Source organism: Bombus impatiens, unplaced genomic scaffold, assembly GCF_000188095.3.
Source record: "Bombus impatiens unplaced genomic scaffold, BIMP_2.2 scf_0151, whole genome shotgun sequence".
Taxonomy (NCBI): Eukaryota; Metazoa; Arthropoda; class Insecta; order Hymenoptera; family Apidae; genus Bombus; species Bombus impatiens.
The window spans coordinates 2,309,354-2,332,710 of record NT_176570.1 but is presented as its reverse complement, the minus strand read 5'-3'; the positions used below and the strand labels follow the sequence as shown (position 1 = coordinate 2,332,710).

Sequence of the window (23,357 nt, the reverse complement as noted above, 5' to 3'; positions counted from 1 at the left end):
GACCGCCGCTACGGCGGTTAATTAATTAATCGATTAATGAGCAAACGCGTTGAATTACGTAAAACGCACGACGCATGATTATGGGCAGTGTGGCTGATAAAAAAGGAATATGCGTGTTCGATTGTATCGACTGATAAGTAATTGCACGAGTCATATCCGCGAAACTACGAGACGTCCACTCGATCGACAATGCCGACTGTCACATAGCACAGTGCGAAAACGAGTTTGCCGAGAAGTTTACCGCCGCTGGCTATTACCAAATACCGTTTCCATAGAGCGCTTCAGGAGCGTGACAATTCGGTGCCCCTGTTGTTATCGATTATAATGATCGTTAACGGGGGAGAAAAAGGGAAAGTAACATGCTCGATGATACCTGTGAGTGCAGCGTGTATATTTAGGATCGATAAACGCACGCGATTCACGATACCTGTGCCACGTATCGTGTCGGACGATAAGCCTTTAAATAATTTATGACCGAAAGAGACGATAAGCAGCTTCGAACTTCGTCCAAATCCACTTTACTTCTTTCTCTCGAGTCCGATGATTTTACGCGGTAAATTCGCTGGAAATTCGCTGATGCTCTTCGCCACCCACGATTATTTATTCAGATAATAGAAGCTCGTGTTCAAGTAGGTAGGATTCAATGGGCTGAAGTTTATTTAATCGAGCACTAACTAAAATTTCGTATAATTTCTGAAACCATTGACCACGAGTCTGCGACTAATCTGACCGATTATAATTATCGCGAGAGGGGCGGCGGTATCTCTTAAAATTTTGGAGTATTTGAAAATAATTTTAAAGAAATGTTTAGTATCTCTTCTTTGCATCGAGTGGCGGTGAAATACTCGACACATTTGTTTATTCTACGTACATATGCACACAGATATATAATAGTGAAATGTTATCTCACCATTGCTATACTAAATCACTTTCTGAAACGAGCTACTGACATTATACAATGTGTTCAGCGAAACGATATGCACGATTTTCGAAACACTTGCGATAACGTAATAAAAGAATATTTCGAACAAAGGTTCGTCCGTTTCGAAAATTTCAGCTACGAATTGCAATACTTAAAATCGTCAAGAAGTACTTTTTTCTGTTAAATGTTAACGTCACCTTGACTTTATCGAATGGCACGATGCTTTCTCGATTTCGTAGTATCGTAGCCGCTATCAAGACGAATTCAACGACCTACAATACTATGAACTTCAAAAGACCTTGAGCTCAGAAATCCTGAATTCATCATTTACGATGGGAAGATTAACGTGTGAAATTTGGTTTAATAGGGCGTTATTAGATCGTACGTCTATAATAACATTCGTGACGTTAACCAATTGCAACAGAAAAAATTAGCAAAGTGCGATGTTGGTGCGACTACGTCTCAATGGGTGTCGTTTCTTAATGCTTCAATTTACGATCGTGCTATATCATTTCCACTCAATGAGAAATATTCTCGCAAGTGGACACTTGGATATTCCGTTGGGAGTGACTATCCGACTATCTGATGTAATAGCCAACTCGGATAGTCGCTTTCAACGCAATGTCCGAGTGTCCACTTGCGAGAAATACTATCAAATACTCGACACTAGAGAACGTTCGCTCCTCAAAGTCGGCTCCGACAACTATCAGCATCAACTGTCACTCGACGAAACAAAATCTTGGTCCGTTAACGTTGTTTCGCCTTTATCGTTGTTTCGTAAATCGAGCTGAAACTCAGAGTCCATGGATATATCTAAGTTTAGACAAATAAGCGATAAATAGGAAAGAGTTTCCGAGAAGTAGCGACTGCAACGAACTTGACATCTTAGGTGAAAGACTGTTCGATAATCGAAACTCTTGACCGTGCAACGTGTTGCATCGATGCACGTGTAACGGTTCCGGTTTTGTTCGGTTACCAAGCGCCGGCTTCGCGAAAGAACAAATCGCAAGAGACGACGCCTCCGGAGAGGCATGTCCAGGCGTAACACACAGGCGTGTAACATGTTCTCACGAAAGAGGTCGTCGCGCTTTGGATAGATGTTTTCGTCCGGCACGGCGGCCTTGACACTTCGGCTATGCGACGAACGATACACGACAGAAATAGCCGGTATACGAATGGAGTCGATCCGCAACGGGAGATGAAACGTAAAATCCGTTTTTGGTATATACGTCAGGCGAGTTTCGTGACAAATTTCGAGACATCGTTCGTCGCGTCCTCTTAATTTTTCGTAGCCGCGACGAAAAGATAATCCGCATGGATGCATAAACGAAGAATCGATCAGATTCCGATAACGAGATTGTTAATGCTGTTTTTTCCGAAGAAGTCAGCTTCGATGTCTCGATACGCATGCATTTGCATACGGAAGTATTGCGTAAACATAGCTGCGTAACAAGTATATGGCTCGGTACATCTCGGTACGGTTGTACCACGTGCATTTATACGAATCACTGTGCGTTGGCCTTTGGACATTCTTCCTGTAGCGTGCATGTGACCTGTGCATATTACATGTACTATACCATTCATTCATAAACGGTCTTATTGGCTGGCAGGAGGGTGTGTCAGTGACGTCACTGCCAGATCAATGCCATACACGCGGAAAAAGGAAGAGGGAAACGGCGCGCCGTAGGAAATTGGCGGGAATTTCGAACGTGCGAGTGCGCAACAAAATAGGAATTATATATATTTATATCGCAATTGGGCCAAGTTGTGCGAAAACCTACCAATCCTCGAAATGACAAAGAATTAATCACGCGCAGTACGGGTTCTATAATTTCGAGATCTACATTTTGGAAAAAATTACCAATTCATAGAACGACTGTTACATTACGCAATTATTAAAACTATCGTGCCATAGTTCCATTTTAGATTTATAATTATTTTACGGAAAGCTTGCAAATCACATGTTAATTACGCGCCATCGTACTATTAAATAAACCGTTAAAAAACAATGTAAAACAGCGACAAAGAAATAAAATATACTCGATAGGAAGGAGGCTACTTTTTTGAAAATATTGAAATCTTCGTACTAGATTTACTCGATTCCAGATCACCGAGGGGATTGATATCTTTCTACATAACATAGTCTAATTGAAATTTACATACTTGATATACGTTTTGGAGTTGAACTATTAATTTTCGAGTACATTTATCAAGTAGATACGTACATGGGCTACTTGTGTGATAAACCGGTGATTTATTGCTCTTCTAATCATGTCCGATAAATATGCGAAATTTCGTGATGCGTATCTCTCACGAATTAATGATTTGAACTGTATCATTGCTCGCGTGATTAGATGAAAGGTATACGCGATTATATCGCGCTGTAGCGAACATAATAAATTTTCCGTGAAATAACAGTCGCAGAGAATCGATTTATAGAATATGCAATAAATAATAAATTGTAGACTAATTCTTGCCCGTGTTTTACTATCTTTGCAGTGTCGGAAAGAAAAAGATATCTTCAAATTTGTAATACCTACTTGCTCGTCATAATGTACAGATCGTTGATACTTGATATTCATGTTGATATTCATTTTTTGTTAACCTTCCTTAGATTTTCGATTTATAAGTAACATGTTCCTTCTTGTTACGTAAAGTGAGTACTCGAGTGTTATGTGACGTAACAGCGTTCAATATCACTAAGATCGTCAGAATTTAACTACCTGTTAGATTCGACACCGTATTAGAATAAATTGCGCAAGCAAGTTTCGTACTTTTTTTTTTAGATAGTAGTATAGTATAACTTACGTAATATGATTTTCGCTCTAATCATATCTTTGATTCTATATGATTGATTTGCGACAACATAGCACTTATTATATTTCGCATTCATCGAAAATACTAAAATTCAATATTCCTCTTCTACAATTCACGATCATAAAATTTTCCATAACGATAACGTGACCATCGTTCCAGTTATTTAAAACTCATTTTCTTTACACTCGTATCGATATCGCTGTGTATTTCAATATTTTTTCTTGCTCCTGCTAACTACCTCGCAAAACATGTCGTAAGATAGCAATTTACACTGGCCTAAGAACTGTTACATTGCACTTGAACTCGACGCGATCGCACTCTAATGTATTTCTATGATCTCAAATGAATAAGCAACGATCGTGAATAGAAATCGTTGTCTCAAAACGTATTAGGAACATCAATTCTAGAATAATTTCAGCAAATATTGAATTTCACACTTGAATGTCAGCTGTAGTAATACATTCCGATAATTACAGACGTATTTCTTTCTAAATATTTGATTAAATTAATGCCGAGCAATCGGCAAATGTTGAAACACGATAGAATATTGCTAAAATCTTACAAGCTCGTATAAATAATCATATTTCTTATCGGTATATTATAATACGATGATACAATTACGATGTATGACGTATTAGCTAAACGCTTAATACTTTCACTGACTCAATGACGCCTTGTACATCTGCTAACTAAAGTGTTCATATCTACTCCATTTTCGATCGATCGTTCATGAACCATTTATGAAGCAGCGTATCATTTAATATTGGATTATATATTATATATATAATTCACCAAAGGTCCGTATGCGTGTGTATGTACATATGTATGTGCATGTATGAAGAAAGAGAGAGAGAGAGTGCACCTGCGGTGGATCAAGCGACGAATCACGTGGAAAGGCGCTTTAACGACGCCGACGTTCATCCACATTGACGTAAAATCGTCAAGGCCGATCGGAATAAGAAGAGTATGTAGTACTTACATCTATGCGCGTTTCATCTCGCTCGAGATCTCTCACGTGCGAGCTGTTTACAACGCGATTATCGAGCGTAAAATCTCTGTCAACGTGTCGTGACCCAACTATTGTAGTTCGTTGCATTTTTCCTTTCATCCGTTTTTTTCTACCGTAATTGATGAAAATCGATGACAGGTTAAGATCAGGTTGAACGAAATCGAATTTGGAGGTGTATAGTTTTAGCGAACATTTGGCACGTTCAGGATTTTAGATAGAACCCTTGCAACGAACGAGCATCTTTGATACGTGGCAGTTAGTACCGAGTTAGATTTTGTAACAGCAATTTGTACGACGATATCTCAACAGTTTTTGCTTGTTGGCTCTTCGTATATCGTAGGTTATCAATCGTAACATAATGAACGTTGATTGGTCAATTAATTAAAGAATTACTTGCTCGAATAACTTTATCTGCTGATATTAGATGTTTGAAAAATGTCGTGTTATGCAAGTCGAATGTTTATTTCCCTGTTTCTTCGCGGAAGAAATAAAATATAAATTACGTTGCTTAAAATAGATTATCATTTATCCGACTGACGTTTTCTGTTGAAAAAAATATTCAACAGACCGCGTTAATGAAAAGTTCAACATATTTTCGTCGGGAATATTAAATGACCGGTATACGTATTAAATGAATTTCAATCGTGCGATAAAATTCGAAATTACATAAATAAATTACAATTTCCGTGACAATTTCTACAAAAAACAGGGAAGTAGTAGAGATAAATTTTCAGGCCTTGGCACCGTCCAACGGACTACATTAACTATACGCTTATCTATTTCAAGAATTTGACTATTCTATATAGTGATTTAGTTCAGATATAGCGATTAGTATATGATTTAAAACTTCAAAATCTTGTCTCCGAACTGAAGAACAAAAATATTTGAATAAATTTGAGGTACGAGTTAAAAATTATAGTTACAGATATCGTAATAAATTATTATAATGAGTTGATATTACTATTATTATTATTAGAATATATATTATCCTAACGCTTATGACAAACTAACCGTAATATCTGGAAGCGAAAAAACTTTGAAAGAGAGAAAAGAATGGCGTATAAACAGCTTAGGCCAGTTATTATTTTCCTACGACCGAGTATGGCAACGTAAATCTCCGACCTATTTTTAAGATTCGAAGCACAAGGTTTACGCGAAGTTAGACGCGTCGGAAAGCTAAATTGACCAACAAGCGGAAAGAACAGAAAGAGAAATGTAATCATACGATTGGAGTCTATCTATTGATCTATATTTAAATTTCTACGCTAGAAACCTTAAACTTTGCGTAGAGTTAAACGTGTCAAGGAATCGGAGCGGAACATATGCAGAAAATTTAATAATAATATTTTAGTACTGAAAAGTGACGAACGTTAATAAGATCTTGTCTCTATATTTACAAAGCGACTCGTTTCAATCTTTAAACGCTTATATTTTGCAATCAGTTCTCGATGACACGGTCGAATGCCTAAATATTTTCTGACAGAAGTCTATTAAACAGGTACTTCATTCTCGACTCTGATCTTGTCGTTGTCAGATCGTACACTCTCGTCGATTCTCTCCTCGATATCCGTCACTCTTCCCATAATCGTGCGCGACTATTGTTCCGGCCTGTGACATCACATTTTTGTACGCCCATATGGGTGCTCGTGAAGCCATACAAAAGTGCACAGTAAATCCCAGCAGCATTCTTTCGACTAGATAGTCGCGAACGCATGCTCGTTCTTCGAAATAAATGCTACTCATAGAATGAAACAGCTTTATTCCGATTTATACGTACGACTGACGATTTGCGTTTCAAGACACGTTTAATATTCATGATACTTACGATGTTAATATCAGCCTGATACTGATAAGTACAGTGTTGTCCCACGAACTCTGTCCACCTGGAGTATTTTCGTTATTTCAAACGATGCGTGAAAATGTCATTAACGAAAGTTGAAGGATTCAGTGAAACGCATGATATGGAATTATTTAAAATAACGAAGATATTTCAGGTGGACGGGGTTCCGTAGGACACGCTGTAATAGAGAGAAAATTAGGAAAAAATAAATTCGATTTCTGGTGTTACTATGTTAAGGTGTAATTCACAATTAATATTAGAGGAAATGTTTTTTTTTTTTAACAGAGCTTCGTACGAAGAAACGTTATTTTATATCTTCGACTTATTTCGTCGCGTACAATCGCCAATTATAGGTACAGACACCCTGTATATGGAAGACCTATCGAAGGTCAGGTCGTATCAGGGACCATTGTTAGACCGAAATCGATAATCAGTTTCCATTTTCATTTATCACAGATAAGAGATATCTGCAAGGAGCTGATCCTTTCCAACGAACAGCTCCATATGGTTATGCAAAAATTGGACGATGAGATGAACAAAGGTCTATCGAAGGAAACGCACGATCAGGCGGTTGTGAAATGTTTCGCGACCTACGTCCAAGACCTTCCCGATGGCAGTGGTAAGAAGACACGTATATCTCTTATAATTGCTAAGAAACCAATTTCCCGTAACGAATCAGAATTATTCGAAAGTTGAAAAAACGAAGAAAATAGCTACTAATCCTATAGATCGGTTGTTCTGATTCGCGACGATCTAGACTTTGAAGGAAAATTATTTAAAAATTCCCGGTATCGCTGATTCTCAAGGAAAGAGGAAACTTGATATTTTTAATTGCAATACGAAGAAATATTTAGTCAAAGTCAATCGTACGAATTGAATTATTATCGATTTACAGAGAAGGGCCACTTTCTGGCCTTGGATCTGGGAGGGACGAATTTCAGGGTGCTCTTGATCACCTTGGATCACCAGAATTTCGACATGAAGAGCAAAATCTACGCCATACCACAGAGTCTCATGTTAGGGACTGGTACACAGCTCTTCGATCATATAGCTCAGTGTTTGGCGTTGTTCGTCAAGGACCTGAACCTTCACAACGAGCGTCTACCTCTTGGTTTTACGTTCAGCTTCCCATTGTCTCAACACGGGCTGACCAAAGGCTACCTAGTCAGGTGGACGAAGGGTTTTAATTGCAGCGGTGTAGTCGGCGAAGACGTGGTTGCTTTGCTCGAAAAGGCAATCGCAAAAAGAAAAGTGAGTGCTTCGTTCTACTTTAAAACAGTTGTTCAATCATCGATGACAAATATCTTTTTTTTTTTTTTTTTTTTTGTAAAATTACGTATCATTAATTCAATAAATTGATTCTATATCTTGAAACATTGCAAGTTAAAATTCTACTTTATAAAGATTCTATTTTGCAAAAACAACGAGGATAATATCTCAAACTTTGTGAGTTTATTAGTGAGAATATATAGAGTACGTATAGAAAAGCAAAGAAGTCATAGGTTCTAAATCGGTCAGTGATTTCATAACAATCGCGTTAACGAGAAACGAGAGTCGAAAACAACGATAAGAACAATTGTTGCATGAATACATAGCTAGTCGTAGCTAATTGCGAAACCATGCTAATTACGATGTATCGCACAGGACGTGAAAATCGAGGTATGCGCCATTCTGAACGACACCACTGGTACTCTGATGTCGTGTGCTTGGAAAAACAGGAATTGCCGTATCGGATTGATCGTCGGTGAGTGACGAATATTACTTTTCTTTCCATTCTTATCATTCACAAATAGGTAAAAATCTAATAATCAATCACTTCTCTCTAAATGAAGATATTGAAAATTCCTCTAATGAAAGAACACCGAAACTTGCGGACCTAATATTACCGTGCATGAATTATGAAACTTTTTCCCCATTAAGATGAAATCTCGTTTCGCTTCAGGAACTGGTACCAACGCCTGTTACGTGGAGAAGACGACGAACGTACAATGTGCGATTCCAGGAAACTTCTCGCAAGAGAAGCCGTATATGCTGATCAATATCGAATGGGGTGCGTTCGGCGAGGGTGGTGTGCTCGATTTTATTCTAACGGAGTTCGATCGAGCGATCGACGAAAATTCGATCAATCCGTCGAAACAGTTGTTTGAGAAGATGATCTCCGGCATGTACATGGGAGAATTGACGAGGTTGGTTCTCGAAAAAGTGGTGAACGCCGGGCTACTGTTTGGTGGAAAGTGCCCCAGCGATCTTAAGAAACGGGGCAAATTCTTCACGAAATACGTTTCAGAAATCGAAAAGTGAGTATCACGCAATCGTATCGGATATCTTTTCCTCGCGATAGAGATTCACCGTATCTCCTATCTCTCTTTTCGTTCATTTTTTTCACATTCCGAGTTACGACATTTTAGTATTAATTAAATTAATTTCTCTCGTTATTCCAAGCAAATCCTGAATCTGACAACGCTAATCTAGGACTGCAGGCAATTATAACGAGCCACCTTCCCAACGTTCGACGTTAAATGTTGTTCTTCGTTCGTTTCAGCGATGCTAAAGGGAAATACACGAACTGCCGCGAAGTACTAGCAGAATTAGGATTACGAAACGTAAGTGACCAGGACTGTGAAAACGTTAGGTACGTTTGCTCTGTTGTGTCGAGGAGAGCAGCTCACCTGGCCAGCGCTGGAATCGCCACGTTATTGAACAAAATGGGCGAAGACAGCGTAACAGTCGGAATCGATGGCTCGGTTTACAGATTCCATCCGTACTTCCACGAGCTTATGACCGAGAAGATAAGCCAGTTACAGAATTATAAGGTGAGACCAATGGGAACAGCTTCGTTTCTTAAAGTTTCGACGAATATGCTGTTTTAAAGAGACATGTTTTTCTTGCACGACGGTTGTGTAACAATAATTTCAATAAAATCCTATATCTTATCATTACGACGAGTATTAAAATCGATAATTGAAATTTAAATCAAGGTTTCAGTCTATTAAAAGATTCAAGAACATTTGCTTATCAACGTCTCTGCCGTATTATACAACCGTCGTTTAAGTCAAACGTATAAAATTTTATTTGGCGAAATAAAAAGCTCTGAGAAAAGAACTTGGAGATAATTTAGGCTCTAACAATTTATATTGCTTTTGCAGTTCGATTTAATGCTCTCGGAGGATGGCAGCGGTCGTGGTGCGGCGCTGGTCGCCGCAGTGGCTGCCGGACACCGGTGAAGACAACGGCTGTGCCGCGACTCCTCAAACTTAGATTAAATTAAGTTATATGCAGTAACGATTCAAATTTGACACACCATTAACATATACGTACACAGAAAATGTATGAAGTCACGCGTATGTGCCGAGGAAAAAGTCGAAGAGAGCTAGCTATTAAATAAACTAAAAATGAAAGAAAGGAAGCGAGAGAGGGAGAGATAGGTAAATAAAAGAACGAGTGAGATTCTGTCCGTTAGGAAGAATAGAGAGCAAGATCGAGAATGAATGAGTGTGAAAACGAATGAGAGCTGAATGTGCACTTGTACATAGAGCATAAAACGTAGCCTAATCTCTGCGAAAATATCGAAACAACGGTACTTGAAGGAGTACTTACAGATCGACGAGCATATTTACGCTCGTCACTACTAGACCGGAGAAGGAAACAGAACAAATTTATAACGAAGTGTTTTCACGCGAGACGTGGTTGCACACGAGCAAACTAATAAACGAAACTACGAATAATGTGCAACAGAAATCCTATTACTGCCATAAGTGCAGACAAATACGTATACGTAGACGCGGCTGGATGGAAGGAATTTGAAAGAATTTCAATCGTTCCTTCGAAGCAAAGGCTACGTGAATTTATCGGCATTACGCGTGTGCTCCTAGCTCGCGATACATCATATATCACGAAATGTCGACGAAAACGGTCGATCTCGATGTTCCTCCTTGACAGAACATGCACAAAGATGCGACTGGTTCGCGATCCTGTGGGTCAGTCTCTTCTGTTTCGCTACTGCTCCGAAATCTTTGCGGAAGAGGATGAAAAAAGGAACGGGCGGATCCTTGGTTTACATAGAGCGATTTATAAATTATTTGTATCGTCGTTTTATCCTACAGTAATCTTATTGTAACATTTAGACGCGCGTGATTGAGACGATGGTCGCGCAAGTGGAGAAAGAATGAGCGGAACGAGGGTAAAAGAAGTTATGCGTGCGTGAAAGAAGTTCGGTATGCAAAACGAGATTATATGTATATTAATATCGAGACGAAAAAGAAAAAAAGAAAAAAACAAAGAAATGAAAAGACGAAGAGATAGCGCGAGCAAATATTAGAGAAAGTGTGTTTTGCAACAGTTCATTAGAAAAAAAAATGTGTAGTATCGTTTTAAGGGATTTAGGCGGTTTGAAGTATTTTTAGATTTATAGGCCACGGTCGCGCTCAACGCGTACGTCTTCTTTGGACGTCACTCTTATTGTTACGACGACGATGATGACGATCGCCGCGTATATACGGACGATCTTTTAACATTGTCTCCGGAACGATTCTTCGAAGACGTTCCCATTGATATCGCGACTTAAATTATACAACGTACATTAAAGAGGATGACAAAAAAGGAAAGACAAAAAAATTAAAAAAGAAAAAAGAAAGAGAGAAAGGCAAATGTGTGAGTGAACGCGTATATGAACGAGCGATTGATTCTAAGTCGTGACTCTCGATACTATGTTTTCCCGCCACTCTCTCGTGTCGAGAGGCGAATATTTCTTTGGAGTTCAAAGATCGATGGAGCAGAATAATAAACGACCTGTTTTGAGAGCAAATTGACAGTTATCTCTATTATCGTTTTATTGTCGCGAAATTGTAATAAAAATAAGATACTTAGACTCATACTATTCCAGTACTTTTTCATTTCAGTCGAAAAACATCATTGTTAAAGTTGTTCGATACTCAAATTCCTTTCTCAGTACTTTTGTCCGCATATTGGATCATTTTCGTAAGTCATAAGCAATGCAGGTTTTCCTCAGTACGGTAAGAATCCGTGTAATGTACGTTTGGAAACTCGTAACTTTTATTATCCGAACTGCGATCAAAGGATTCAAGAGAAAAATGATACAATTGACGAAGTCTTTAAATTGAAGAAACGTTCGATCGCGTCACAATTTCATAAAGTCTCGCAAATTCGCAACAAAATTCTATAAATTGTAAAATTATAAGATATAATATATTTAAAAAGAAAAATGCATCGAGGAGACAGGAACACTGGATAGTGTTCGCTATAAATTGCACCCATGTTAAAGAAGAAACAGTTGCATCAAATTATGTATCAGCTTACAATGAGACAAAACGTACAAACTCGCTCGACTTCAGTTTTCTGAAAGGGAATAATTAGCGAACAAATTTGTATTACCAGAACCATTTCATTATAATTATCGCAGCTGTTTTTATTCCTGGGATAAACAAAATTTTACCATATGTATGTGTATCTAGGTATTACTCTCAATTTTTTGCAACTAGTAATTAGTCGAACTAATATGCTTTTTATTCGGCTACTAGTACAACTTTACAAAATTGGCGGTCGTAACGAATTCTATTATATCAAACTCAGGTCTCAGAAGAACCTTATGACCTGATATTGTCCTCCTTATGCCATTATATTCTCCTTATATCATTAATATCGATATCACGATTCGATAGATCATACAAATTTATAATTAAATATAAAGTAATCAGATATTTTTGAAGTCAATCGTATCGAACTGATCGTCTCGATTTATATAATTAAAAAAAAAAAAACATTCAGCCCGGTTTGAGGAACTTTATCAAAAATAGTAGAAAATTCGTACATTCGTGATTTGAACATAAGAAGCACGATACGGATCGAACAGATCCTAGCGACCTGAAGAAAGAAGAATCATCGCTCCTCTATCTTTACTCCAAAGTTTTCCTCCTATTGTTTCGTACGCGACTCGAAAACGCGATGAGGATCGCCGCGTACTTTCCGGATCTGGGCTCGATTGTCATTCGGTTCGTGTTCTCCGATTACGAAACAGTGGCGGGAAGAGAAGTGTCGGTCAAAAGCTTGGCCAGAACGAGGAATTGTTGCTATATATTCTGTATTTATTTTCGTCGTCATTTCGATAAGACTTCGCGGTGTGTACCGATAAAATTCGCGTGGACGGTGGATCTATCGACGAAGAGAGAGAGAAAGAGAATTCTTTTGTGATCGTCGTTTCACGCGAAGAAGATTCTCTCTGCTTCGTCCCGTTTCCTCGAACCGAGCCGAATCGAACGTTCGTCTCCGATCGCTTGCTGGTCTCTCGTCATCGATGTTGCGGCGACTGTTGAGACTAAAGGTGGTGAGTAGCTCTGCCGCGGTATACTTAGCGCGATCACGCGGATCCACGTGAGCGTAACGTTCGAATTAACGTGCGATGTCGACACGAGCACGAAACGTGTCGTCGCGTATTCTACCGATTATTATTGTAAGATACCATGCACACCAACGACGCTATTTCGTTGTGATTTTGTTGATAGTGACGCTGTGTGATTCCGTATCCCGTAGTTTTAGATTGTTGACGATGCATCGGAAATTGGTATCAGAGATTGTTGAAGCATCGGAAAATGGTACTAAAAAATTATTGGAATTGTGGATCGATAAAGGTGTCTCAAGAAGGATAGTACAACTATAGCCAATTGTATAACTAAATTCTATATATAAACGAGAAATAAAGTTCTTCCGTTCGAATTGTCAGCTTTAAAGAAAAATAAAGTAGTAAAGCGCCACTGGTGCGAAATTCCAACGATATTGTGTCATGCGTCTGTACAGATCTAAAGATAATTAATGTGACAGAAAAAAAGCGGCAAAGTACGAGTACAAGTGCGAGTACACGTTCGGATTCCTACAATGCGAGGAATTCTCGTGATCGAGCATCGAATTACTGTATTCTAGGCTGCGTAAGAAAAATCAGCGGCTACATGAGGCGCGCGATCTAACTGTACTGTTCATCGATTTAGATCGCGACAGCGTATTTGTAAAAGTGTCGAGTGTCCGATAAGAAATTTGGTAGGATGTTTAGCGAGAAACAAAGTTGTTTTCCTTGGTTAATCGTGAATGAATCGATCGATTCGAAGGAGCGAGTAGAATCGAAAGATCGTCGAAGACAGCGAATCGATTATATCGGCGGAGCCTGAACCGCTTTCACGATTTTTCTCACGACTTTTTTTATATTCACAAACTGGTTAATGTTGTTGAGATGTGTACACGTTAAAGGTGCAAAATAAAAGTCATCGTAAATCTTGTTGCTCACGATCGATGTGCCATTACCATGCCGCGTTTGAAAAGAGTTGAGAACATTTTGGTGCTCGATCAGTGTTTTTAATATATAAATATATTATATATACATTTAATTTATGTATTTAATAAATATAATTTAAATATTTTTTTTCAGTTTTTATTACGTTAGTATACATCTGATATATTAATATATTGATAAGACCTTTTGATAAGACTGAGTTTGCAATTCTAAGAAATACTAAAAGTTAAAAATAATAAAAGTTTCCCTCGTGGACGGAAGGGGAACAATAAAGATAAGCTGGCTATTTAGAGAGATAGAGCATTTGCAACGATAATTATTGCGCGAAGGTTTTGTAGGAAAATTTTGGAGTTTTTTAAATTGAAGTTAATTAATTTAAATTGGCACGAGATTTATTTAATTTCTTGAATGTTTGATCACGGTAAACACGAGTAAATATTCTCGATAATTAGACGTTTTATTAGCACATTTAGACAAGTATTTCAGAATCTTATCAGCGATTATATCGATCAACCTTGATTAGAAAATGAGTGATATATAATAGGAAAAATACTAAAGATAACGGAAGAACTCTGCATTCAACTCTGATATAAATTCGAGTGAATAATCCGCGAAGGGATATTAAAATATTCAGTATAATCTTCCCGTACCGAAGAAATCACAATTCAAATTTGGTTTCACTTAATTTTTCGACCTTTGCCTAATCGAAGCCTAATCGAAATGTATTTACTACATCGACATCTTCTCTGCACGCCACTAGATGGCTACGAACTACGTTTATCTTTACAAATCGATTTACTTTTTCCAGCGAAAAATCATTTAAAATATCCATATAAAATTTCTCTCAAAATAAATCTATTATTTGACGAAACTAACAAATGCAAGTCTACGCGCAATGTAATCTGTACCGTCCCCCCAATCTCTCTTCTCAATCGTCGTACCTAACTCCATAACAATATGTATATATATGATACATACATGCTTGGCGATAACAACACCACCTGGTGGTAGCTGACAGGAAACAAAACACGTCAAAGCAGCAAAGTTTCGCTGTCGCAGCGACAGTGAGGTATAGCACCGTGATACGGGAACGAACAATGAGAAATTATGCAGAAACGGGTGATTACACGAGAAACGGCCACAAGGCGCGTGCATAGCGAGAAATAATCGTGGACCAGGATCGGACGGTGCGTTAAGATGATTAGTGGCATTCAAATCGCGCTGAAGAATGCCATTGATGTGGTGAGTGATAACCCTGATAAATTCCGCAGTTTCGTCGTCGGTTCTGTTTTCGACCACGCGACTGCGTACAATGTTCTCCATTCATTCGTCCGAGAAAAAAAGACACGCACATTTTCATTTATATTTTTCCTTTGTTTGCAGAGCATTGTAAACAGTGTAAGAGAGATTTTAAGGCGGTATTCATCGATCGTAGTGCGGCATTATATGTTTTACGTAAACGACGATTTCTCTTCGTTCGACCACCGCGCGCTGTTACATGTGCCATTGTATTTATTTACGTTCTGCGTGTATCGATCTGTATGTTGTGCCTTTCGCTATAGTCGATACGCTACTGTCTACTCTTACGAATTTTTTCTTCTCGTCCTTCGTGCGCGCCCGGATCGATTTAAATCGCGCTCGTTTGGCGCCCATAAAAAAATCCAAACAAACAGAACGGTGCGGCGTAGCCAACTTTCGGCCGGCCAATACCATGCCGGTAATACGCAAAATCTACCCATCTCGATCGACACGCGTATTTGCGCGTTGTCTAATCGTTGCAAGATGTACGTCGTTATATTTAGCGGCTTATGTAATTATTTCAAGTTGCACCTACGGGCGAACCAACCGTAGCTCATTAACATGTGCACGTTTAATAATCTACCGTGTTTTGTATCCTACTTGGTTTTCCTCAACGACGACTCAAACGACGTAGTACGATTCCTGGTCGACGTTTTAGTCGTCATCAGTTTTTTTGCTTTAAACGAGGTGCTGTACTTATGAATTTTTATCGTTTGCAGATAGCACCGCCTGCCACGCCGCTGCAAGATTTCACCTACCATTGGAAACAGCTTATGAACTTTTATGTGAACCACCTGACAGATTGCAAGGTGCCCATACAGTCCACGGGCATACCACGACATTTAGACAGATTACTGGAAATATTGCTGGAAGAGGAGAAGGACGAAAACGAACCAGGACCATGTCTCGAATACCTGTTGCAACACAAGCTATTGGACCTGCTGGCTACGCTCGCCAGCGCGGAAACTCCACCCGGTATGAGAACCATTTGCCTGTCTTTTTTAAGAAAATTGCTGGGTAGATCTAAGTACCCACTGCTGCATCACACGTCGATTTATGGACCAGTGCAACGATTGATCGCTCTGTGCAATGGAAACCCACCATCGCCTATGGAAGCTGAGGAGGTCCAGTTCCTTCTCACGCTTTGCTTTCTAGTTTGCAAGTACCCTCACGTGACCAACATAATAAACGATGCACCGACTGTTCAGAGGCATAACGCCTCTACCAGAAGGAATTCCGAAAGGATGGAAGTGGAAAAAGTTACCTACGTCCCAAACAGAAGAAAAGATAACTTTAATCCCTTATTCGAACCATTGGACACTCAGGCGGTTACGTTGATAAATCCCAATTTGTTTAGCTCGGAAAATGGTAGGAGACGGTCTGTGGAGACTAACAGACCGCCCAGTAAGAATGGAACGAGGGGATCATCTAGTCAATCGAACGATTCGATATCTTCCAGGGAAGTGGAGAATGCCTCGCAATCTTCTAGTCCGGTAATCGAGAAACCGATTTGCGATGAGAATTCGGGTGTCACGGTACAATCTTCTGACTCTCAGGACTGCGACATCTCTCAAAAAAGCGAAAACGTCGTTCTAATGAACGAGATAGATACACATTTGCAGAATCTCCAGGATTTACGATTGGACGTTGAGTACGGGGCTGCTTTCGAGGAGTCTAATTGCGCAGAAGGGGATCAGAATCTTTTGAGACCGGAAACGCCACAGAAATCAAAATGCCTTCTATTAGATGCCTTGTTGAGTTACATAAATAGCGCGGTAAGGCACGAATTTTAAGTAATGAAAGTAAACTATCATAATAGCTCCTTATGTTGTGTTATCCATACTTTGCGGACTATTCTGCAATATCAATATTAATAAAAGCTATGGGCTAAATATTCCAAATCCTAATATACAAAGAACAGTCAATCAGACAACAAATTCTTAAACGAAAATGTTTCCTCTTTCAGGATAATACCGTGAGGATAAGAGCCTGCGAAGGAATAATGGTCCTTGCATCCTTGGAGGATCCATCGTTCGCACAAATGGTAGCAAACAGTGACTTAGTAACCCTGATACCAAATAGATTAGAGAACCTGTTCAACGCCATCCCAGCGCATGTCGATCCAGCAGAGATCGACGGCGTGGATGTTACTTGGGGTTTAGATTCGCCAATGTGGACGAAGGAGAAAAAATTTTCTGGCTGCAGACAGGTCGCTGCGTTTTTCATGTGGTTTGATTACTGCAATCAACTGATAAGGGAAGCGCATCCAGACGTGGCAAACGCGTTGGCGAAGAACATTAAAGTGAATTTCTTAGAGAAAATTGTGACACCAGCCCTAGCTGAACATCATGTTGTTCTTATCACGGCATTGATTACGAAATGTTTGAAGGAATTAACATCTAGCGCCTTATGTACAGGTTTGTATATAATTTATGTTAAAATATGGAGAATTAACAATTTTGTTTTGCTTGGAATTTTTGGAACATTGATAGAGTTCGTTTACTTTCTCCTTTAAATAGTAGGAGACGAAGAAAGATTGCTCTTTGACCCTTGACAATATTTCAAAATTAATTCAAACGATATTAATAATTTCTTTTTTCAGAAATAAGTTACTGGCTCGTGGGTCACGACAGAGGCCCAGAGATACCAAACGTATGGACGTCACCTGTACTACACAGGCTGATAGACAACTGCTTCACGGACAGTGACGATTTAACGCTGGAAACATTAAAGCTGTTCGAGGAGATGATAGAGAAACGAAATGAACATATACTGCACTGTCTCGTATTAGTATATTTGTCAACACGAGGCTATTACGACAACACCGCGGCGGATAGTGCAATTGCATCCTGGAGCGACGAGGAAGACGAAAGAGAAAGAGAAAAGAAGAAGGGTTCGCTAGACCTCTCCTACGAGCAAAGTCATAGTCGAACATTAGCACCTAGTAATATTCATAGAATTGTAAATTGGTAAGAATCTTACAGAAACTCTCACCACCGTACATAGAAAAAAAAAAAAAAAAAAAGAAAAAAGAAAAACTTTCATCAAAAGAACGTTTTATGACGGAGACATTCCTTGTCACTCGAATAAATAGAATATTAAAAAAAAAGTAATAATTCAATAATGTACACGCTTATAGTACTTGACAAGCGTGACACAAAGTGAGAAAGCTTAATCAACAGAAAGTCTCAATCAATCATTTCGATACGTCACCAACTGAATATGTTTTCTCAGCGTATGTACTAAAGAACTTCGAACACTTTCCCTCGCGCAACAATACTTACATATGCAAATGAAATAATGTAAAGGTATAGAATTTTTAGCTTCGTATCAACCTCCGTTTCAGTTTCCTGTCCCTGATTCCTCGTTATCTACAAACAGACACGGACGTGAACAATTACGAACGGTATATGGCTGACTTGGAAAGGCAGTATTCTACTGTGCTGACAGACTGCTCGCTAATGGCCTGGCCGCTAGAGGCAGTAACCGTGGATGATTCTGCGAGTTCCGATTCCAGGCCGGAAGCAGACCATTGTTCCATAAGATTTTACATGGGGCCGTTTATGACGATGCTTTTTGAGAAAGTGGCGAATATTCCAAGGCAAAAGTACGAGGTCAACCTGCAACTGACGGTGGTGATCTCGAGGCTTGCGCTTTTACCTCATCCGTACCTGCATGAATTTTTACTGAATCCGTTGCTACCAGTAGCACCCGGCACGAAGAACTTGTTCACCTGCTTGCAAAAAGTTGTCAAACAGCTGGTGAACGAGGTACCAAAGACGCCGGATCACAAGCAAATGCTGACAGAGACGCGAGAACGATTACTCGAAGATTGTTCACACGAAGGGTAAATACGAATAAGAATGATTAATTATATCGTTCGTTGTTTGATAATTTCGGAAGATTAAATGTTTCGTGATTTTTAGAGAGAAGGAGAATATCTTGTTCGAAAGCGTGATCGTGACAGAAGAATTTTGCAAGGAACTGGCTGCGATAGCATACGTAAAATATCATCATTCTATGTGATAATTGTTATCAAAGAGACCGATGTAAATTATAGAATTTAATTACAGTACTATGGATGAGTAAATTTACTTAATGATCGGTCGTCAGTCTAGATACGCTTAAATAGAAAATTGTTTTTTGTGATGAATTTGTAAAATATACGTACATACCTTATGTTAAGTATAGCTAGTATTATATTAATGTTAATGTTTACAATCACTTATTTGCACAATTCGACTTGTGACTCTAATAAAGAAACTACTGAAAAGTCACGTTCGTTTTAATTATTTTGCTTCAAAAATTGTTACAAATTTTTCTAATTTAGTTGTCTATAATATTTGTAGTTTCAACAACCTCTAATTACCACATATCAATTATAAAACATATTTAGATTTGAGTATATCATAGGACTATGTAGTTTGCAAATAATTTTAATAATTGAAATAAAAAACGTAAGTTAAGAATGTTACATGTCTTATAAGTGAAACTAATTTCAGAATCATATGCTTCATATTGGAGTAAGTTGTTAAAGTTACTTCATATTGGAGTAACTGACACATGGAGTCACAAATGGAAAACACATCATCCATTTGCATACAGTTGCTTATAAATAATATAACGTCATATTTAAGTGGTAATAATTGCAAAAATACCTCAGTTGTCAAGGTAAATAATGAAAAGTTAGCAATAAATGGTGAATTATATTTTATACCTAGCCTTAAAGTATGGAAAAACTTGTTGAAAGACACAGATAAATGTGAAGAAAAGTGTACAACAATTTTGCAACATTTTCTATATGTTAGAGGTGGTGGAACAAATAACAATACTGATGCAGACATTGCAAATCAGGTAAAATATAATAAAAAATATCATCATAAAGGAAAGAAACATAACCTAGCTATAAAACTAAAAGATATCTTTGCAGGTTTTACAGTTGTTAGTATCATCGAGTAGTAATTGGTCTATAAAATTACACAAGTATCTTTTAGAGAGAGAAAGAGTTTGTTTATTTTTACAACGTACCCCTCTTATAGAGAGTTCGATCAAATCAGTTATAGCATTTAAGAATGACTTTGGAAAAACCTTTTCAGTTAACAAGATCTTTAGTTTCATATCGCTCCAAGATAACGAATCAGAACTCACAACTAGAAGATTACACTTAATACAGCGTGTCACTGAAAAGATTTTGACTCTACACGGGTCTAAACTATCAGATGAGCACTCTGATTACAGATTTGTATTTACCACTAGGTCACAAGGAAATGTCAGAGAAAATTATGAGAGGTATATATGTGGTGTGGTAAAAAATACAGAAACAAACTGTAAAGAGACAAAACTAACGTATAAAGAATATGTTAACAATAAAATTATAGAATTAAAAGCATTAAATGAACATAAATATTTTGAAGCACGAGAATTCAATGTAGAAACAGAAAAATGTTTCCTTGAAAATCTTGCAAAAGCAACAGTTACATTTGAATTATTATCTGTAAAACCAAGCCGTCCTGTTTTTATTGGATGCAATGTTGCTACCGATAAAAGTACCACAAACACAAAAGGTTCTTCCATCTCTGAATTTTGCATGAATTTCTTAGAATTTTTAAAGGAACAATTTCTACCATTATTAGTTTTTAGGTGGATGTTTTATATTATATAATACAGCAAGAATAACAGCTATCATTGAAAAGTATAATGATAAAAGTTTAAGAGGAGAATATCCTAATTTACCATGTGTCAATGATACAGATTTTTCTTTACTAAATCAAGAGGTATTTTATTCAAAAGATACTGAATTATCAACGTCTCCAATTTATGAAAGAGAACAAACAATGACTCAGAAACTTTATAATTTCTAGGAAGAATGGGAACTTATATATAATTTTGTTATTGGATATCAACAAATGATAAAGGATTGTTTACGATATGATCCTGTCTTCCAAACAAATACACAATTTATTTGTATATTTTTGTCTAAACTGTGCCAAAAATTTAGCATCTACTATCATAGAATTAGAATTTTAACTGTAAGTTTTATTACTGACTAATGTTAATGATTGAATTATAGACCTTATTGCATGATTAATAATTTATTATTTATATATTATTGTATCGTTATAGGAAGCATATGACCATTTGATTCCAACAATGACTGCCAGATTATATATGCTACATGCATTGCAAATTGTGCTTCAAAATGCACTTGCTTTACTAGATATCGCTCCTGTATCTCGCATGTAATTTAATCATACAAATTTTTTTAATCAAAATGATATATCTCAATATAATAGAAATCAATTTACAAAATTGTACAAATTATAAGGAATTATGTATTTTTCAAAAGAAAAATAAAAAGTGAATTATCAACTAAACAAAGTAATATTTTAAATTGTGCTTCACAAGTTTCTAAGTTTTTCAACTTAAATATATTTTAATTTTTGCCTTATAATAAAAGTATGGAAAAATAATGTAATTTTGAAAAATTATTATTTTCATAAGAAATCTTTATAAATCTATCGTTACTTTTAAATTAGTTGAAAATGTATTGGGTTAAGCAGTTATTTACTAAAAAATGCAATAAATCTATATTTATAATTTGTAGTTCCAATAATATTTTCTAATAATTGTTGAATTAATTAGATTTGTCATGTCGTAATTGTATTGATTTTAAATATATCACAATGAAACATACTTACATACGAGTATAATTCTTTGTCACAGCACAACAAATGAAAATAACAATTGCACTCGTAAATAACGATGCGTGAAACGACAGAAATCGTTATAATGTATATAACTGTACATCTACGTGTGCATTCTTCCAAATGTCATTCCTCATTTTTTAAATTAAATACGATCTATATAGAAATTATTGATTTTGTGTAACTTACCAATTGATCATCACTTTTTTCGAAGAAATTCTTCTAACCTTTGACGATAATCACAGAAATCGGTAAATTACTGTATTTTATCTTTCCGTCACACATATTTATCGCTATTATAAAGTACAAAATGATCGAATTTTGTTGAATCGAACTATAAATTTATATATATTCAAATACTACACCGAACGCTATGGATCTCGCGAGACTCAGATCTTCAGAAGTACCAATTTGAAAAAGTATGAGTGACGCTAAATGGGATACAAAATATGGCGCGATTATATGAATTTTCAAATACACTTATCTTAAATTTCATAATGTAAGGAAGTACCAAGCGAAATTTTAGAGTTGTTATATTTAAATTATATAACAAAGAATAAAAATTGTTTCTTACAGGAGGATTGAATAGATTATAACGAAACAAATAAGTGGGATTTGAATTATTTAAAAATACATCGTGTGTTATAATAAGTTAATTCTCGATGTAATCGGTACCAGTGTGATCGATCAACGCGTTACTTTCTAATATATTATTTCTCAGTTTTAGTACATTCTAGATGAAAAAGGGGAGTGTCTTCCCTACTAGAGGAATATCGTACATGAAAAGTACACGCACGATAGCGTGCAAGAGAGCGAGGCAAGGAACACAGCCAGCTGTTTGTTTTGTTTTCGGGCATGAGATTCACGTGACACGACCGGTGCTGGTGGCGGCTCGTACGGCAGGGTCGTATTGTCAACGTTGATTGGCCGAGGCAGTGCACTGGCGCACCGCTCGGCCAATCAGCGACACCGTAAGAAACGACGCCTGGTGCTTCTACGGTGCAGAGACGTTTGACATCGATAAATGCGTGAGAGTGCTCGCGAAGTGCGGAGGTATCAGGCTGTCGCTCGCTCGTCGTCGGCTTGTCGTAGTCGTCGTCGTCGTCGGGGGCTCGTGGGCTCGTCGTCGTCGGTCAGTTTCGAGCCTCCTTTTCTTTGTCCTGACTAGCCCCCCCACTCTGTACCCGCGAAAACCTGTGCAGTAGAAGTAGTGTTAGGCAGTGCCGATCCACACAGTGACCGTCTTTCTTTACGTCGCCGCTCAGCTGCACCTACTTTCGTGTGTGAGCGAACGTATCCGGCGTGCCAAATGTCACTAGGTGGACGATAGGGTCGAAATACATTCGATCCTCAACGTCATACGTACGCACGCGTTTTTGCTGTATGTATACAGGTCGGAGAGGTAGCACATTTGCGTTAGAAATGATCATTGTCAGAAACGAGCCGTTAATGTATCGTCCGATACGCAA

The 23,357-nt window shown here is 37.8% G+C and overlaps 4 protein-coding genes and 1 long non-coding RNA gene across 23 annotated transcripts in view; 4 read left to right on the top strand and 1 right to left on the bottom strand.

Annotated features, from left to right (window-relative positions):
• The window catches only part of LOC100746811 (hexokinase type 2), a 37,683-nt gene extending 23,816 nt beyond the window's left edge, over nt 1–13,867 (top strand). For 5 of the 6 annotated variants that reach the window (XM_012382327.3, XM_012382326.3, XM_024365758.2 and 2 more), the window contains exons 2-7: nt 7,045–7,207; nt 7,484–7,839; nt 8,233–8,332; nt 8,531–8,885; nt 9,131–9,401; nt 9,735–13,867. In XM_012382327.3, the coding sequence (XP_012237750.1) occupies nt 7,045–7,207; nt 7,484–7,839; nt 8,233–8,332; nt 8,531–8,885; nt 9,131–9,401; nt 9,735–9,812 (1,323 nt within the window). In that variant the 3' untranslated portion in view covers nt 9,813–13,867. The remainder of the gene's footprint in view (nt 1–7,044; nt 7,208–7,483; nt 7,840–8,232; nt 8,333–8,530; nt 8,886–9,130; nt 9,402–9,734) is intronic. The other variant, XM_003487325.4, reaches the window with a different exon arrangement.
• On the bottom strand, nt 3,523–4,030 carry LOC117151339. The gene is made up of 2 exons (XR_004461184.1): nt 3,731–4,030; nt 3,523–3,645 (listed from the first exon to the last, which is right to left on the bottom strand). It is a non-coding gene; the product is annotated as an uncharacterized LOC117151339 (long non-coding RNA).
• Nucleotides 13,868–14,899: 1,032 nt separating the features above from the next.
• Nucleotides 14,900–19,461, top strand: LOC100746448 (protein FAM160B1). 5 transcript variants are annotated; one of them, XM_033319405.1, is made up of 7 exons: nt 14,904–15,127; nt 15,269–15,283; nt 15,904–16,959; nt 17,151–17,601; nt 17,787–18,153; nt 18,531–19,031; nt 19,111–19,450. In XM_033319405.1, exons 1-7 carry the CDS (start codon nt 15,083–15,085, stop codon nt 19,208–19,210), a joined length of 2,535 nt encoding a protein of 844 aa, XP_033175296.1. In that variant the 5' UTR covers nt 14,904–15,082; the 3' UTR covers nt 19,211–19,450. The 5 variants fall into 5 exon arrangements, with proteins under 5 accessions (XP_003487370.1, XP_033175296.1, XP_033175295.1 ...); XM_003487322.4 differs by lacking the exon at nt 15,269–15,283 and having other exon boundaries at nt 14,900–15,127; XM_033319404.1 differs by lacking the exons at nt 14,904–15,127; nt 15,269–15,283 and adding an exon at nt 15,317–15,602 and having other exon boundaries at nt 19,111–19,461.
• Nucleotides 19,462–19,679: 218 nt separating this feature from the next.
• LOC100747044 (DALR anticodon-binding domain-containing protein 3-like) lies at nt 19,680–21,876 on the top strand. The gene is made up of 5 exons (XM_003487327.4): nt 19,680–20,038; nt 20,115–20,748; nt 20,825–20,958; nt 21,046–21,213; nt 21,308–21,876. Exons 1-5 carry the CDS (start codon nt 19,748–19,750, stop codon nt 21,425–21,427), a joined length of 1,347 nt encoding a protein of 448 aa, XP_003487375.1. The 5' UTR covers nt 19,680–19,747; the 3' UTR covers nt 21,428–21,876.
• Nucleotides 21,877–22,906: 1,030 nt separating this feature from the next.
• The window catches only part of LOC100746923 (max dimerization protein 1), a 236,392-nt gene continuing 235,941 nt past the window's right edge, over nt 22,907–23,357 (top strand). For 4 of the 10 annotated variants that reach the window (XM_012382283.3, XM_012382273.3, XM_012382284.3 and 1 more), the window contains exon 1: nt 22,907–23,290. The gene's annotated coding sequence lies outside the window, so the exon portion shown is untranslated. The remainder of the gene's footprint in view (nt 23,291–23,357) is intronic. The other 6 variants (XM_012382275.3, XM_012382281.3, XM_012382279.3 and 3 more) reach the window with 6 other exon arrangements.

Bases quoted from the DNA above. Each gene is read 5' to 3' on its own strand.
- LOC100746448 (XM_033319404.1), top strand. From the start codon at position 15,384: ATGTGCCATTGTATTTATTTACGTTCTGCGTGTATCGATCTGTATGTT. The intron at 17,602-17,786 runs GTTTGTATATAA...TTCTTTTTTCAG, and splicing joins ATCTAGCGCCTTATGTACAG to AAATAAGTTACTGGCTCGTG. The intron at 18,154-18,530 runs GTAAGAATCTTA...CCTCCGTTTCAG, and splicing joins ATTCATAGAATTGTAAATTG to TTTCCTGTCCCTGATTCCTC.
- LOC100747044 (XM_003487327.4), top strand. From the start codon at position 19,748: ATGGAGTCACAAATGGAAAACACATCATCCATTTGCATACAGTTGCTT. The intron at 20,039-20,114 runs GTAAAATATAAT...ATATCTTTGCAG, and splicing joins ATGCAGACATTGCAAATCAG to GTTTTACAGTTGTTAGTATC. The intron at 20,749-20,824 runs GTTCTTCCATCT...ATTAGTTTTTAG, and splicing joins AAGTACCACAAACACAAAAG to GTGGATGTTTTATATTATAT.